General features: G+C 31.4%; 1 protein-coding gene across 1 annotated transcript; it reads left to right on the top strand.

Moving 5' to 3' along the window:
• Window positions 1-8872: 8872 nt before the first annotated feature.
• Window positions 8873-9779, top strand: LOC126710059 (geranylgeranyl pyrophosphate synthase, chloroplastic-like; the record flags this gene model as incomplete). Its single annotated transcript, XM_050410442.1, has 1 exon — window positions 8873-9779. A coding segment is annotated over one exon (654 nt), but the record flags the coding sequence as incomplete, so codon positions are not given.
• Window positions 9780-19016: the final 9237 nt, after the last annotated feature.

Genomic DNA, 19016 nt, shown 5'->3' with positions numbered 1-19016 from the left:
TCTGTTGAATTTTTATGCCGTGTGGTGTGGATATAAGAAATTGGAAGTTAAAATTGGTCACTAGTGAGTGCTTAACTCAACCAAAGTTTGATCAGACTTGATAATTTCTTATCTTAAAGATACATTTGGATAATGTTATGATCCAAAGCAGTCAATAGCATATATTAGAAACTGTCTTTGATAATGACCCAGCCAAGAATATGCTTCATCTGCTATAACGTGCCGCTTATTCTAAAATTCGCTTAGAAGTAAAAACAAACGTTCAAAGTGGCTTTTAAGTTTCAACTACTAAAAAAAATTTAACATAATCTTAACATGTGGTTTTCCCTCCTCTCTCAGTGTGAGAAGTCATTTTTAATAGACAGTAGGTTTGAAAGTAATAACCTTAGTCTAAGAACTATCCTCGGTAGTTGGACGTTGTTTCCTTAAATTCAGTTGTAACTTGTAACTTGAAAAGAAGTCGGTGAAACGGAATAAATATTCGAATTTTTTAAAGGCAATTATCTAATCTAGAAATTAGACGGTGTCCAATTTTTCATCCTTGTAAGTTATTCTATAAAGAGTCAAAGTTCAATCTTTCTTTTTCTTATTTTTCCTTCTTTTTTTAAGAAACGGCGAGTACAACCCACATGCAAGGAAATGGTGCCGTGCCCAGTTTCTGCTTATTCTAATTAACTGACTTGTCAAAATGTTTGTTGTCTAATTAACTGCTTTTTCTAAATAACTGTTTTCTATGGGCACATTTGCCCATACACTTTGGCACAATTGACATATTTGTTAACGTGTGATTGGATTGCATTTATCTCTTACACACAAGTCCACTATTAGTACTTAATGAAAAGTAATCCAATTGCTGGTTGTCACATGTCTAAGTTGTGTCAAAGTGTGTGGTCTTGAACTTTTTATTTGTAAAAATGAGAGATTTTGTTAAGCTATAAACAAGCTGAGTTTTATTGAGTAATGAATGTTCGAGCTTGACTTAACAAGAAAAGTAAAATGTTCAAACTTAGCTCGAGCTCGAACCAAGCCTACAAATAATGTTTGAGCTTGAACTTGGGTTGAATTAGCTTGATTCATTAGTTAAGTCAAGCTCAATATCAAGCTTTTGAACTTGAGTTCTAATACAAGTACATCATCAAATCCATATCAAGCCCATTTTATTTGGAAGAGTAGTCCCAATTTCCAATTATCTAAAGTTTTAGTAAGATATGAATTTATTTGTTAAAGTTGTATCAAGCTTATTACTAAGCTCATAAACGAGCCTAAGCTTAACTTGTGTTTTTATTGAAACCAAATATTCACAAGCTTATTTAGGAACAACATTTATATATTGGGTGTGTCTCATTTATTAAGCTTGTTTATAAACAAATAAACATAAACAAACTTTTTATCAAGCCAAATCCAATCTTTTTATGAAACTGTTTAGATTTTGTTGTACTCTATACTTTCTCGCTTAATATTATTCATATTCCATTCTAGATTTCTGGGAAGTCAAATCCCAAATTTGAATCTAAGAAGATATTTGGGCTTTTTTGGTGAAAGAGATTTGGGCTTTTGGCCCTGTTGCCTTCTAAACCCAAGACAGCTTATTTTGGATCAGAACCGAGCTATTCATTGACAAGTCAATGGACCTGCTAACTACAACCATTCCAATCAAGTTGCCTCCAAACTCGTTGCGTGAATATGTTATATGTGCACCACCGGTAATGGAATATTTCATTCAACCTTGCACCAAAGATTAGGATTCCAATTCTTGGATATGGCCCTGGTCCATATGGACCATAAACTAGGCCTAGGCATCTGATGAAATATTGGCGCCTTATGAGTTATAATTATCTCCTCTAGCACGAGTTGTGTCATGTCAGCCTAACCTTCTGTAGGGATCAAGCGTCAAAGAGTACAGTTTTATAATGAAAAAGCTTATATATATAATTATTGCTGATGTGACAAATTGTTAGTGGTAGACTAATAGTTAAAAAAGTGATGTTAGTAATAAGCCTAGGTGAAACCAGTAAAGCTTGTCAATTCAACTAGTGTAAATTTATTTATTTTTGCTATGTAACAATACTCTTTTATAATTTAGGAATGTTATGAGGATTTTGACTTAGAAAGATCGAGGTAGAACCTACGTTGTTATAATTACTATCAACGAGCTACCACCTTAATTAACTATAAATATGTTTAGCAGTGTAAATATGTTTAGTTCACTAATTAACACACAACCTGTAAATATGTTTTGCAATGTTTTTCTGAGTAACGTATAACCCCTATTTTTGATAAAAGCATATAACCCCTATAACTCTTGTGACATATGTCACTTTAATTTACTATAAGCCCTCCCATTTCACTTAAATTTTGGCTATAAATTGAGCCACCAAGCAAATAGAGCTAGGTAATATAAAATGGGATCTGAGACAACCGACCACAACTTTCAAACATGTCAGAAGTGTCATTCAAGATCAACATTCAAATTAAACCAAATGTTTCTTACCAATTAAAAGATGGTCCGGTTGAATAAGTGATGAAATGCATTGGTTAAGATAAGTATTTTATTACAGTCCATAAGCTTCTTTTTTTATTTTTTATTTTATTTTTTTTTTTAAGAGATGTGCTACATTCACAATAATTTTAAAGAGTTGAGTAACCTTCATTTAAAGGAAACTTGTTCATTAACTTTTGTTACTTTTCAATACATTAGAACTCATTCAATTTTACGTTATTGGGTGTATTTCAACACATGTTAACAAAAGCCTTGTTAAAAAAAAAATAATAATAAATAAATAAAAAAAACCTCCTTGTTTATCCTACTTCATCAAAATATTCACTAAATTATCTCATGTCAAAAGAACATAAAGTATCAAAATGAATATTATCAAGAACTTTGTAGTCTAATAGCATTGTCTACTCTCTTTTATAAGAAAAACAATGATTCAAATTCTCTTCCTCCATTGTACCATTGTCTATTATCCTTTATAAGGAAAACAATGATCCTCCTCCTCCAATTATTATAACTAACTGGAAAAACACAAAACACACCAAAAAAAAAAAAAAAAAAAAAAAAAAAAAAAAAGAAGAAGAAGAAGAAGTAGAAGAAGGCACTACCGAACAAGGAAGGAACAAATTGTTAGGGGTAGACTAGTGGTTGAAAAAATGATGTTAATAATAAGCCTAGGTAAAACCTAGTAAAGCTTGTCAATTCAACTAATGTAAATTTATTTATTTATTTATTTATTTTTGCTATGTAGCAATACTCTTTTATAATTTAGGAATGTTACGAGGATTTTGACTTAGAAAGATTGAGGTAGAACCTACATTGTTATAATAACTATCAACGAGCTACCACCTTAATTAACTATAAATATGTTTAGCAGTGTAAATATGTTTAGTTCACTAATTAAACACAACCTGTAAATATGTTTAGCAATGTTTTTCTGAGTAACGTATAACCCCTATAACTCTTGTGACATATGTCACTTTTATTTACTATAAGCCCTCCAATAGTCCCATTTCACTTAAATTCTGGCTATAAATTGAGCCACCAAGCAAATAGAGCTAGGTAATATAAAGTGGGATATGAGACAACCGACCACAACTTTCAAACATGTCAGAAGTGTCATTCAAGATCAACCTTCAAATTAAACCAAATGTTTCTTACCAATTAAAAGATGGTCTGGTTGAAAAAGTGATGAAATACATTGGTTAAGGTAAGTATTTTATTACAGTCCATAAGCCATTTTTTTTTTTTTAAGAGAAGTGTTACGTTCATAACATTTTTAAAGAGTCGAGCAACCTTCATTTCAAGGTGACTTGTTCATTAACTTTTGTTTTTTTTCAATACATTAGAACTCATTCAAAGTTACATTATTGGGTGTATTCCAACACACGTCAACAAAAGCCTTGTTAAAAAAAAAAAAAAATCCTTGTTTACCGTACTTTATCAAAATAATCACTAAATTATCTCATGTCAAAAGAACATTAAGTAACAAGATGAATATTATCAAGAATTTTGTAGTTTAATAGTATTGTCTACTTTCTTTATAAGAAAAATAGTGATTTGAATTCTCTTCCTCCATTGTACCATTGTCTATTCTCCTTTATAAGGAAAACAATTATTCGAATCTTCCACCTTCAATTATTATAACTAACTGGAAAAAAAAAAAACAAAACACAAAAAAAAAAAAAAAAAAAAAAAAAAAAAAAAAACTGTAGAAGAAGGAACTACCGAACTAGGAAGGAATATCTCAATATCTCTATTTATCAGTTCTGTTTTGCCCAAAGTCCGGCCCAATACTGTCATAAATACATTAAAATACGTTTGGGCTAAAGTTGGCCCAGCTCAAAATGTTTCAAGTATTCTAGCAGGTATAAAGGAGCCAAGGGAAAATGTTTCAAGTATTATTAGGTACTCGGAGAAAGTGAAAAAAAAGATGGTACTTCCTACTCTAATATTTATAGTGGATCAATCATAAATTTAAAAGGACCCACTATAAATATAAATATAACTGAAAGAAATATTATTTATCACGTTCAAAAATATCTAAAAATTACTCTTTATAATGGATCAAACATAAATCTAAAAGGACCCACTATAAATATAAATGTAAGTGAAAGAAATATTATTTGTCGCATTCGAAAATATCTAAGAATTACTCTTTATAATGGATCATACATAAATCTAAAAGGACCCACTATAAATATAAATGTAAGTGAAAGAAATATTATTTGTCGCGTTCGAAAATACATGAGAATTACTCGTAAGCTCGAACACCTATTATCAAAACAATTAAATAATGTGTCGGCAGTGAACAAAAAGGCATCCCCAAAAAAGTTGTCGGCGGTTCTTACGAGATATTGAAGTCTAGCCGTCTAGGGAACTAAAAAAAATAGCTTCACTATAAAACAGAAAATGAAATTTTCACCTTGAAATTTTGCATTTTGTTGTTTTTATAGTTATTGTTATTATTTGTCTAATACTCCAACCAGGCTGTATCATTAATTTAGCCACGGGACTCTTGGCCTGATCTATCTTTTGCATTTATATTTTTTTCTTCTTTTCACCTACACTATTTTTATTTTTTTTTAAGCTTTTTTTTCACCTACACTATTAAGTTTTCGTTTGGATTTTTTTATTTATTAGTATTTATATAAAGTATCCAAAAGTAAGGATCAAATATAGTTGTACTTAAAAGGAAAAAAAAATGTTGTGTATAAGCAAATAAGCTAAATAAGATCTATAAAAAATTCAAACTAAACACACATTAAATTAACCAATATAATCAAGTACGGGGTAATAGGTCCTTAATGACCCATTCATATAAATTTTATCATAGCTTTTTTCAGCTTTGCAATTTGAAAGACAAATAAGATCCATTCAACACTTCTCAAAAAAAAAAAAAAATATATATATATATATATATCCATTATTCCATTCAACATCACATCAAAAATATTCAAATAAAAAGAAGAAAAGAAAATAAGAAGGCCCATTCAACATAATTTATATCACACCTTAAATACTCTTTTGCAGTTTTGTCAATGGGCTTGTAGCGAATGGCACATTCCCCCAACCCCTTTACATTTCAATTCCCACGTTGCTAGTCCAAAGTCCAAACTAGTCGGCCCCTATCCTTCCCAAAAAAAAAAAAAAAAAAAAAAATCACCTTTTCCCATTATTATTATTATTTTATATAAACTCCCCCATTATAACTAATTAACTATACATGGTTATTATTAACCTTGCCCGAGAAAAAAAAAATTCATATAGAACTTGACTAATCAATTATTATTACTAATTGGTTTCTCAAAAAAAAAAATCCTAAAATAAAATATATAATTACTAATTAGAAATCAGTTGTAGAGTCAGACTGCTTCCAAAAAAGTTGTAGAGTCAGACTATCTAGTTACTGTTTTTTAATTTTTTAATGGAGAATGCTAATGAGTGCCTTTAGGACACTGGTTAAGAATCCAGTTAAAGAAAGTTTTTATGGAAAAAGAAAAGAAAGCAATTAATGTTTTGACAATTTTTTTTATTTCTCATAAAAGTGATATCAAAATTTTCCTAAAATGAATTATTAACTGCAAAAGCATGACTCTTTTTTAATTTATTTATTATTAGAGAATCAATTTTTGTTGCCCATAATTTTATCAACCGAGCATTTTTGTAATTTTGTGAGAACCATTCTTATTTCCTCTCTTTTTTCTTTCTGTTGTGACCTTGAAGGGAAAGAAAGATAGGGAAAGTTGCATTAATGTTGTAGTTCTTGTTTTACATCAATCTCTTTATTCATCACGAGGGAAAAAGAAGTCCCAAAAAAAAAAAAGAGAGAGAAAAAAAGCAACAATAAAATTGTCAAAATGTGTATAGAATGAAGGCGATTGCTTAACGTTTTACCCAACCAAAAAAAAAAAAGAGGTCGATTGCTTAATCAAGTTAAACTCTTTCAAACTTGGGTTGTAAACTCCAATACTCTTCTTTTTCTTTTCTTTTTCCTTAATTTATTAACTTTTGAGAAAGTCTTTGATTGATTTGATTTAAAGAAAAATTAATGGTGATTTTTCATAAAAGTACCATATAGAAAAAGGAAAACTTTTGATTTCAATTCGATTTGATCTTGACGCGCCCCTGATGCTCAAAAAATGAACTTGATATCAGATATCTAGGTACGTAGGTAGGTAGACACACAAGAACAAAAAGATAATAAAAAAATATTTAAAAAAAAAAAAAAAAAACTTTATTGGGCAATTCATATGCTAACCTTTTTCGCAACATTCCAACTTAGGTCCTAATTTATTTTATATATAGATATTTCGTAGGGTTAAGTTTAACCAAAGCCTATTTGGTAACCAATTGAATTTGATTGGTACAAAATGTGAACCAACTTCTAGCTCCGATGTTAAACTTTATACCCACTCAACAAAAAAGAAAGAAGCAAGATCCTTGGCCTGCGGAAAAATAACAAAAGAAGAAGCTTGAAATAATCAGTATAATCACCTACAAAGCCATATGCATTATCCAATGTCGTGAAAAAGCGAAATTAGAGACTCCCCCACAAAATCACCATGGATATCTTTAGCTATATAATGACAAAGGAACTGCCCTGAATATGACAAGATTTTATTGCTTTGCTTATGGTCCTAAAAATTAAATGGCACAAATCATTTGTCAATTACAGTGTCTTCCCCTACCTTTGCCAGCTCAAGTCATGAAAATGGGACAAAGATTAGTGCAAGAAATTCTAAGAAAAGTAGTAATCACTTTGACCTCTTTACTTTAGGACAAATCATTGGTTGTTTCATTTTGATTCTGTATCCTGATTCTTGGTACTGCTTGTTTGTGGCTCAGGTGGCCAAATTGTAACCTTAACTCTATCAAGGTTGGTTTTGAATTGGTCAAGACATTTGGCCAAACTTTCATGCTGAAAATTTTGCAGGCTAGAGATCTAGAAAATTAGGCAACGTGTCTTATGTGTCCTCCGGCTTGAAGCCTTGAAGTCAGAGCTGCTCTAATCTAATTGTCAGATTGATGTTGGATTGTTCCCACCTCTGAGTCTGGCATTATATTTGAGGAATCTAAGATTTTTCACCGTTATTGGATGTAATGAGTAATTATTAATAAAAAAATATGTATATATTTAATTCATGCGTAAAAAATTAGGTGATTTTTGAATTGAGAGGTTCCTAAGAGTTGAGAGTTGAGAGGTTCCACAGGCGGTAATTATTGACTAAAAAATATGTATATATTTAATTCATGCGTAGAAAATTAGGTGATTTATGAATTGAAAGGTTCTTAAGGGTTGAGAGGTTCCACAGGCGGCAATTATTGACAAAAAAAGAGGTACATATTCAATTCATTCGTAGAAAATTAGGTGATTTCTGAATTGAGAGGTTTCTAAGGGTTGAGAGTTGAGAGGTTCCACAGGTGAAAACCATCTGATAAAGGATACATGAATTAGTAATTGTCTAATAAAATCGTACAAGACTTATGGAAAAACTTTCAAATACAAGTCCTTCTAGGCAAACAAGTAGGTTGTAGGTCGCAAATGTACAATTTTAATGACCTATTTAATAGATTAAGTGTACATGACTTAAATACTCAATAAATCTAGAAATTTTGTAATTTAACTAGTACTTTATGGTGTTTTCAATGGAAACATGATTCAAATTCCATCTCTCCCAAATATAAAATTATAAAATAATAATAATTAATAATGGACTCTAATATGTAATATCTTAACAAAATTTTACTCAAATTTAGTAGTTAATTACATTTTCATCTCTTAATTTGATGTCTTCTTTTTTCAAGGAGAATTACGATGTTGCCTTAAACTTCAAAAACAATGAACTCTTTGATTTATTTCTAGTAATTACCTTGCCCCATATCATTAAAACTTTTGTCAAGTTGGACTCAAAAGTCATTCAAAAAAAACCATGTTAAACATAAATTGAATTTTTTTTTTTTGGGGTTAAATTTTATGAAAATCTTAATGGTAAGATTGTTAAGAGTTTTGTAATTCAATTGATTGTCATCTCATAGTATTTCTAATAGAGACATTTAATGTTTAAATCCTCTCACCCCCAACTATCAAGTTATATAAAATAAAATAAAATAAATAAACTACAAGAGATAAAATGCTTTTTTCCAATAAATCAAGAAAGACATTACTCAATTTTGAAGTTTGTCCTAAATTTTCAAATTCTAGAGCATTAGCATTGGAGAATGCTAATGCCATATCTAAGGGAAATTTACAATTTTAAGCCCCAAAACCAACTGCATTGGAGAATGCTAAACGGCAGTATTGCAAATTTTTTTGCAATACTGCTACAGTGCAATTCTAAACATAGAATTGCACTGTAGCAAGTATTGTAAAAAAATAATAATATTTTATCTCTCTCTCTCTCTCCTCTGTCTCTCATCTCTCATCTCTGTCTCTCCAATCTCCATCGCCGAACCCAGCACCTGCAACCCAGCACCATATCACGCCATCCGCAACAGCCACCCGCAACCCAGCACCACAGAGCACAGCCACTCCATCGCCGAACCCAAAACCTGCAACCCATCTCATCTTTTTCAGTTTCTGCGGTGCTCACCAAGCAAGACACTCTCCGAGAAGAGGAAGAGTCTGAATCAGAACCCACTTTCAGTTTCAAAGGCTACGTTGCCCAGAAAGCCAATTCCGTCAACCAAGCCCTCGAAGCCTGTGTTTCGCTTAAGGACCCAAAGAAGATTCACGAGGCTATGCGCTATTCTCTCCTCGCCGGTGGCAAGCGAGTCCGACCCATGCTTTGCATCGCGACGTGTGAGCTCGTCGGAGGCACCAAGTCCATAGCCATGCCCGCCGCTTGCGCCGTCGAGATGATCCACACCATGTCTCTCATCCACGACGATCTTCCTTGCATGGACAACGATGATCTCCGCCGTGGAAAGCCCACAAACCACAAAGTGTTCGGCGAGGACGTCGCGGTTCTCGCCGGCGATGCGCTTTTAGCCTTCGCTTTCGAGCACATAGCGGTTTCTACGGTGGGTTAATTGGCATTCTACATCTTCTTCTTCAAAGTGAGGGAAAAGCAACGGAAATGAAGGATTGGAGTGGTTATTGTCGGATTATTTCACCACCTCGCCGGAAATGAAGGATTCGGCGGAAGTTACAGAGGGAAGGGCGGAAGTTACAGAGGGTAGAGCTGAAAATGAGAGAGAGGAGAGAGACGGGAGAGAAGAAAAAATTTTGATATATATTATTTTATTTTGTAAATATATTATTTTAATAAGTAAAAGAGGAAAATAGAAGTTTGGGATGTGGAGGTATTGTAAAATAAGATGGTATAATGATAAAGTTAGTTTTTAGAATGGTAAAATAGAATAGCATTAGCATTTTCCAATGCTAATGCTCAGATATTGCAATGCAGCAAAAGTATGAATTCATCACAATTAGTTTATTGATTTTTTTTGTAAACCAGACTCAATGATATTTGGATGCTGGGTCTTGATCTTTTTATATATAAAATTGGAACCTATGGAGTTGACCTAACCAACCTAACGAACAGTTTCCTTTATTAGTTTTTTTTTTAAAGTGATCATGTTACGAATTTTCCCAATAAACATATTTTTAGCCTTATTTTCCAATAAATAAATAAACAGTGTGAGTTGGACCGAAGTTCTCAACCTACCCTCTTCCTTTTTGTCAATCATCACCTCGCTTAGATATTATCACTTTATCAGTTAGGATATCAATTATTAGCTCCCATAAACTATCATTCATTTTGGGTTGATTATATATCATGCTAAAACGTGCTTCTTATTTTTTTTTTTTGGGGCTAAATTGACAAAAGCATGCATAAAATTAGGAAGAACTACAAGTCAAGCTAAAACAACCTTCCCTCAAAGCCAATATCAAGCAAGAAGGGAAAAAATTAGAGCACAATTCACGTGGAAAATTAGATTCAAGGGGGTAAAAGGTGCATCTTGTCGACCATATATATGTATATAATTATTCGATAATAATAGACTTTATCAGTTGGAATCCACAGTTTTGATTAATACGCATGGGTAATAAGTAATAACTAATAAGGAGAGAACCGAAAAGTTAGGATCTTATTAATAAAAAAGTATCTTTCTAATGCTAAAAATACAAAGCTAGCTAGTGTGTATATGTAACTTTTAGTTTTCTGTCTACACTAAAAACTAATTTGTATCTTGATTTAATGTTAAAAACTATCATCGGGAGCAGATATCATAGGTTAAAATTCTCTTAAAAGAAAAGAAAAAACTTTGAGTTTCAAAACCATCCGTTTAATTTTGGCAAGAATAATGAGAGGGAGCTCCAATCATGGACGCCAGCTTGCTGCATAAGTTTAGTATTGCTTTTCTAGAAAGTTAGATTAAAAAAACAAAAGAGTGCAGGATAAGTTTTCTCAAGCAATACCTTTCTTCCCTTTTTGACTAAAATCAGCCAATCAGGTATGCATTTCTCGAACAAGTATCGATCCATTTGTCGCAAGAAGGAAAAAGAAGATTATGGAGATAAATTAATAGAATATGAAGTTCCTTAAGCAATATTAATCTTGACTTAGGGTTTGTTTGGAATCTACATATTTTATTAAATTGAAAACTTTTTGCTGAAAGTACGATAAATAAAGGTAAAAGTTAGCTGAAATAGTACAGTAAGACCCATGAATTGTACCAAAAAATGCAGTGAGGAATATGAATAGTAACAAAAATAAGCTGAATAATAAAATAAATTGGCAAAAAATAAGTTATCCAAACACAACCTTAATCTCCATTTGTTACAAGCTTCTCGTTTAATTTTTAACTTATTTTGTTTATTTACAGCTTCATAAAACTACTAGTATATTTTAACCTAACTTTAATAATAATAAAAAAATTAAAATTACTTGATGCCCATTGGACACCAAGTGACATTTCTCAACTTTCTATATAGGGTGTAGCTTGGATTTGGATATTGGGAAAAAATTGTTTGAAATTGCTCCCAAAAAAAAAATTTAAGATGGTATAAAGAGGGAGGAGGAAGAAAAATCTATTTTTTAATCATTAAATATGTCAATTATTACCTCTATTATAGCAATTAAAACTTCCAACAAAGGAAATATGTCAATTATTACCTCTATTATAGCAATTAAAACTTCCAACAAAGGAAAAAGTTAACTTATATTTTGAGGACATTGATTTAAGAGGTATTTTTATAAAATATTTATAAAAATAATAATTAAATATTTTTGACAATTTTTTTATATTTTTTATTAAAAAATATCAAAATTTTCTTAAACTTCTCAGAATTACTTTACTCTCCTATAAAAAGAGGTAATAAAAACACTCAAAGCTTAGCTAGATTTTCAATTAATTATTTCAAATTGTATTATATGAATGAAAGATGTTTTACCACCTATTTATCTTGTACTTCAATCCGATATCTTTCTTTTCAAAAAAAAAAAATAATGAATTATTAATAATTCCAACAAGACACTTAATGTCAAGAGGACCGCAATAAAAAAATAAAATAAAAAAACAAAAACCTTAGAACCAACCTGTATTGTAGCGGTTGTCTCTATGGTGTACCTATTCCATTATTGTGATTGAAGTTAAATTTGCCTGTGCTCCAGGTCAGTCTACAGTCTACAGATAGCTGGCAGGCGTAACTTAGTAAACCCATAAATTATAAATATTGACACAGTCAATAGAAAAGAAACAGATCTGGTGGCTTAAAGTGTAGCATTAATGTGAGGGTAAGAGAAAAGTCCACAACCCGCAACGACCATCACGCTCCACTTTCGTCAAAAAAGTCACGCATCCCGTTTTATGGAGAACACGTGGCAACGTTTTAGCGGTTGCGGGCTTGAAAAGTAAAACGGCTGAAGCGTGAGACAAGTGATACACTATTATTATATGAAGACCGATCTGAGAGATACAGTGACCCAAAACCGCGTGAAACTTTTTGCTTTGCTTTGCTTTTCGTTTTTTTCCTTGGTGGGTGGGTCCCACCTCAAACATTCCGGACAATTTCGCTTCTTCCTTACGCTTACGACTTTATTTTATATATATATATGTCTGCACCGCCAATTTCTCTTCTCGCCTACTGCAAAATCGATCAATTTCTCATCATAGAGAAATTGCTTTTTCTTCTTTTTTTAATGAGCAATGCTAATGTTCGTCATACAGCATTTTTCACAAATAATAACATCAATGATTATTTTTTGAAAAAAATTTAGTACTAAAAAATTTGTGTCCAATACTTATTAGGTGTCATCTTAAGACCTATCTTTTCCACCATTAAGTCGATATCATACCTCATCATTTGGATTAACTTTTAATCCGTGTTTACAGCTATCACCAATTAGGCCATTAGCTTTTCTTTTTTGCTTTTGGCCATCCATTTTGTCTCATTATAAAAAAGGGAAAAGTAACGAGTTCTAATGTTATTAGTTTAGATGACATTTTTAAAAGTTTTTTTTTTATAAAAAAGAAAAAGAAAAAGAAATTAGTTTTTTGCCAATTTTTTATATTTTTGTTGAAAATTGTCTCAAAATTTTCTTAAAATTGTCAATTAACAAATGCCTAAGACAACCGTTTTGAAAGAAAGTTTTAACCTTCAATCATCAGAAACTTTACTAGTTAAGCTAACTGGAACTCACCATTAACCTAACCATTATAATAAATATTTTGAATTATATATTCCTTTTTTCTTTGGAAATGATCTAAATACAATGTCCATTTTTCTAAAAAATTAACCACTCAATCTTTTTGAAAGTTAAAAGGCAAATTGTAAGTATAGGACAATTATAAATTAATTCAATTAGTAAAATCTTCTATCGTCAAATAAAATTTTTTAAATTCATTTATCACCTACAACAACAATCAATTAGTGTATTGACATAATCTATATATAAAATAATAGGTGAAGCAGAGAGAAACTCAAATTGCAATTTCAAATTAGAACTCTAATTTTGTGCCACGTGTCCAGATTGCAATTCCAAATTAGAACTCTAATTGTGTGACCTGTGTCTAGATTCATGTGAGGATACACCAATTTCAATATGAAATTATAGTCTAATTTTGACCCATTTATCCCAATATATTTTTCCAAATTTAGGTGTAAAGTGAAGACCACACCATACATGCATATACAAATTTTCTCAAATCACGTAGGAGTCTTTAATGACTCTCTCGTCTCTTGGCTTTTCACTTTTTTTTTTTTTTTTTTTTTTTCACATCAACCCCAATCACTCTAAAATCCTTTCTTAATTTTTGTGCCAAAGGAATTATATATATATATATATATATATTTATAAAATCAAAGCTAAGAGAAAATATAATTTAAATTCTAAATTGGATAATTAATTTTGCATCATGTATCTTATCTAAAATTTTAAATTTTTGTGCATGCATTAACACCTAACACGGAAGTTAGAAAACCACAATAATCAAGTTCATTCACCTAAGCAAAAACATTTAACTTGCACACTATAAAAATCCCTACCATCCCATTCGTTGTTCATATAAGCATAAACATACAACCTACCAGAAACATTCAGCCACATGAATGAGGAGAATTAAGTTTTCGTTAGATTCCATTTTTTCAGAAAATTGCATCCAGTCATGCCTTTATTGTTTCATCCCTATCAGTGTATATTCTGTAACATTTATCTTATATATATGCTTTCGAGTTCAAAAATTGTATTGAGTTACTTTTTATTTGTGGCATGAAGGACTCAGGATCATTTCTTGAGAGAAGAGTTACTGGATTACGTAGAGTAAGGATACTAAACAAAAATGATGCCGAAGATTTCACAGACTATGCATGGGGATACCAGGTTCATTTCTTATATCTATATGTGTATTTTCAATCTTTAATGCTTTATTTATCCACAAATTATATTTTCATATTATTCTTTCATATCAAGTGCTCACTCAAAGATTGTCATAACCCATTTTTCATCTACAAAGTTTATAACTAATGAGATTATGATCTCGAACTAGCTAATTCCATGCAATAATTTCATGGAGGTTGGGCTGTCAGGAGAGAAATTAAATATTCACACAGAACAAGGGTCAATTAATATTTAATGGAGAAGGTTTGGAAACTCTAATCATCAAAGGCTCACATGGTACAAGATATAAATTCTGCTAATGCTTTGTCATCAACATTATTCTTGCCTGAACTATTTCTGTATACTTAATCAGCACTAACCTTATCTTCATGGATTGTCTTTATAGACTCAATTTGATGCACCCAAAGGAAATGACCCTGTTGCATTAAACCTTGGTTCTATGGGAAAAGGGGAAGCTTGGGTTAATGGACAAAGTATTGGGCAATATTGGGTCTCATTTCTTACCCCAGAAGGGAGCCCTTCACAAACATGGTATGCCTTAGAACTTATGTTTGGTACTTTTGTTTGAATACTTAAAATAACAATACAAGTGATTAATTAGTAACAATACACATACAACTATTGTCACTGAGCAATAAAATGCAATTTTTCGTTTGTACTTAATAGTAAAAAGGAAGCCATTAGTTCTATGCTAAAAAATTAAAAATTTGGTCTTCCACCTTTACTCTTATTTCAAACCCATTCTTATACAGTAAAATATTTCTTCATACTTTCAGTTGTCAAAGTGACCTTGGCTTCAAAGTGACATTTTTCAATTAAATTCAAATATAGAATTCCAAATTAGAGTTCTAATTTTAAGCCATGTGTCCCAATATATTTTTCTAAATTTAGGTGTCAAGTGAAGACCACACCATACATAAATATACAAATTTCCTCAAATCACGTAGGAGTCTTTAATGACTCTCTCTGTCTCTTGGCTCTTCACGTTGTTTTTTTTTTTTTTTTATCATTCCCAATCACTCTAAAATCCTTTTTAAATTTTTGTGCCAAAGGAATATATATATATATATATATATATTTATTTATAAAATCAAAACTGAGAGAAAATATAATTTAAATTCTATATTGGATAGTTAATTTTGCATCATGTATCTTATCTAAAATTTTAAATTTTTGTGCATGCATTAACACCTAACACGGAAGTTAGAAAACCACAATAACCAAGTTCATTCACCTAAGCAAAAACATTTAACTTGCACACTATAAAAATCCCTACCATCCCATTCATTGTTCATATAAGCATAAACATACAACCTTCCAGAAACATTCAGCCACATTTTCCACACAAAAAAAAAAAAAAAACATTCCTACGCCTTCACCACTTAAAAGTTAAAACTAACACAAACTTTCACTCTCGCATAGATCTTCACATTTAACTTTCGTCTATTTCTCAAATGCATAATCTTTTCTCTGAGTTTTTAAAGGCATTGAAGGTAGTTTCTCTCTATCTCCCTTGCTTTCATATTCTTATGTTTTCCCCAATTTGGGCTGCAATTTGTGCATTCGTTTTTTTTTTAGTGGTATGATGAAGATCAAAAATGCAAAGTCTCCATTAACAAAACAAATCACACACTCCTAAGAAAAGGTGAGTAAACGTTTTTCTTTCTTTTTGTGAAAAATTTTGTTTTTGAATTATATATAAATAATTGTGGGGCCGGGGAACTTATGATCCGGCCCACGATCTACTAGGGCCCAAGGCCCGTGCCGAGGAGGGTATTTGCCGAGGACGAATAGGGAAAGGCCGAAATGCTGGGGGCACAACCGAGGATGACCCTGTCCTCGGCACTCCAAGACTTCAAAGGGAAGAGTAACATCTCGTTGAAAGCTGCCCCCAAAAAGTCCCATGAAGGAGATGCGAGTAGAATGGGACCCACGTGGGGGGTACGGTGCGAAACTGGTTCAGGGTAGATACGTCCCCTCAGCATTAAATGCACCCGCCAACGTTCTGACCATGTTAATGAGAAAAGACGCCTGGATAGGGTGACTTCGATCATCGCAACTAACAAAAAGTAAGGAGGGACAGCTGATGGGACGGGTACTGAAGTAGGCACCTGCCTGATCAACAAGTGGAGGGCTAAGATCAACCAAGAAGAGCTATATAATGTGAAGGTTGATGCGCCAAATAGGGTGGCTGGGAAAAATGGCCAAAAGCCAGAGCCTCCCAGCCCGCTTCCAGGAGAAAGACTCCTCGAGCGAACACGATTTGATTCTATATGAACACCACGACAAATCACCGTCTGGTGACCAAGGCCTAGCTTTTCAAACCCACGCTCTATAAATGATATTGTTTGGGCCCTCTTTACGTACGAGCCCAATATTATCTTGGGGTCGTTACAAATTGTGTCCTCACAATAATAATTAAAAAAACATTATGAAGCAGGCAATTATCACTTAGAAAATAAGCAAGCAAAAAAAAAAAAAAAAAGTGCTTCACAATATCAAAAATTAAGAATTAATAATTTTTTTAAAAAACAATATGGATAATTTACATTTTCTACCCAATAATATTCTTACAAGATTTTTTAAAGAGTTAACAAAAAATAAGAATAACTATATATCAATAGTATTTAAATTATATATATAGGAATTATACTATGCACCTCAATGTGTATTTTTTAAGTATATCCATGCATATGCATGGGGTTACAGGCTAGAACCATAAAATTTGAATCATCTGCATTTTCTAATAAAGTTTGCTAAATCATAAATTAGAACCATCATTTGTAACTTAAAATCTCCGAATTTATACATCTAATCTACCAAACAATACCTACTAAATAATAAAGCACAATATTTCTTGTCCAAAGCATATTTTATGTCATTGTGATGACACTAAACCATACTCATGTGGAACCACACAATAATAATAAAAAAAATAAAAGGAAACCATCCATTGATCACACATCACATATCTCCCAAAAATCAATTATACGAATTCTATCAAACTATACTCATCTAAGCTAGAAGATAGACAATACAAACAAAATTTCATATACGCCCAACGTACAATCCACCTATACACACAAACCACTCTTATGCCAATTATTTATAAGCAATTACAAGTAAAGCCCCAGTTGATAAGCCATATCATATAAGGTTTGCTGGTCTGCTCGACTGAAATTGTAAAAAAATTACATAATGCTAAGTTTTGTTAATAAAATTTTCTAGTTAATAATATGAATTTAGACTTAACTAAGCCTTCTAAACATGAATAAACTCATGATTAATAATAAAAAATAAAAAAACCAATAGTAACACTTAACTAATAAAATGCAATTTTTTTTTTCATTGTCTTATTTAATTATATCCATTTCCGTGCGGTAGCACGGGTTACATACTAGTAATTAATAAAGAACAATCATTATTGGTTCTGAGAGACCACCTCACGAGGATAAACATGGAGGGGTACATTGATCTTGGACCTCGCTCATTAAGAACATTTAAAGTACACCGACAATCCAAACCAACTCTCACAAAGCCAAATCACTACGCGCTTGATTAGGGGATTGAGGGAATCCCTCAGCTCTTCCATATGGTCTTTGAGCATCCGAGACAACAGAAGATTACCCATCAATTGAAAATCATACGAGCCGAGGAGTGGTGACTTTTATGGAAAGACTGTCTTCACCTTCGAATTTATTACTCTTACCTACTAACAACCATCCAAAATTAAATACTTAATGACCCGTTTAAACAGTAAGTGAGACTAATTCAAGTCTACAGCCACGAACTATTTTACAATATTTTTATTGTTGATGTGATCAACTTCTTATTGGTTTTCATATAGGCCTACCATTAACATCACTTTTTCATTTACCAATAATCACTCACAAGCCATGAACTATTTTACAATATTTTTATTGTTGATGTGATCAACTTCTTATTGGTTTTCATTTAGGCCTTCCATTAACATCACTTTTTCATTTACCAATAATCACTCACTACATCAACAGTTTGTAAAATTTTTGTAAAAAAATTTATATCTCTAGCATTGTTCTTTTTTTATTTTATTTTATTGGAAGAACATAAAGGGAGAGATTTCCAAGGAATAATTTTTTGTTTAAAATAATTTCCAAGGAATTATTAGCTTTCTAGGTTTCATCATGGTTTCGTTGAGGTAAATAAATATAGGGAAAATTTAATGAATATCTTAAAGACATCGGTTTAGAAAGTCATTTTATAAACTTTTTTTATGAGAAAAAATAAATGTAATTGTATTTTTAATAATTTTTTACATTCCACATAAAAGCGATATTAATATTTTTTTTAAAAATGGTCTATTCTGATAATAGCACTCATAAATATATTCTATTAAGTTTTCTTTCTTCTCGATTCAACCACGCAGCAAGTATGGTCATTGGTTATAGGAGGATCTTGCTTTGCTTGTAAACCAACTAAATATTGATGTAGAGCATCTAATTTATAAAATGATATTCTTTCTTTAATATAAAAATTTAAACTTAAATAGAAATTAGTATTACTTTTTAAAGAATAAGAACATCGTCTCAATAATATTTTCTATCATCCACACATTTTATACAACTTTAAAAGAGAACGTGAAAGATAGGAACAGAAAAAAGAAAAAAACTTTTAACAAAAAATAGGAATAAAAAGCA

This window comes from Quercus robur, chromosome 12 (assembly GCF_932294415.1).
Source record: "Quercus robur chromosome 12, dhQueRobu3.1, whole genome shotgun sequence".
NCBI lineage: Eukaryota > Viridiplantae > Streptophyta > Magnoliopsida > Fagales > Fagaceae > Quercus > Quercus robur.
The sequence above is the reverse complement of the archived record's forward strand: the minus strand, read 5'-3'. Positions and strand labels throughout refer to the sequence as shown.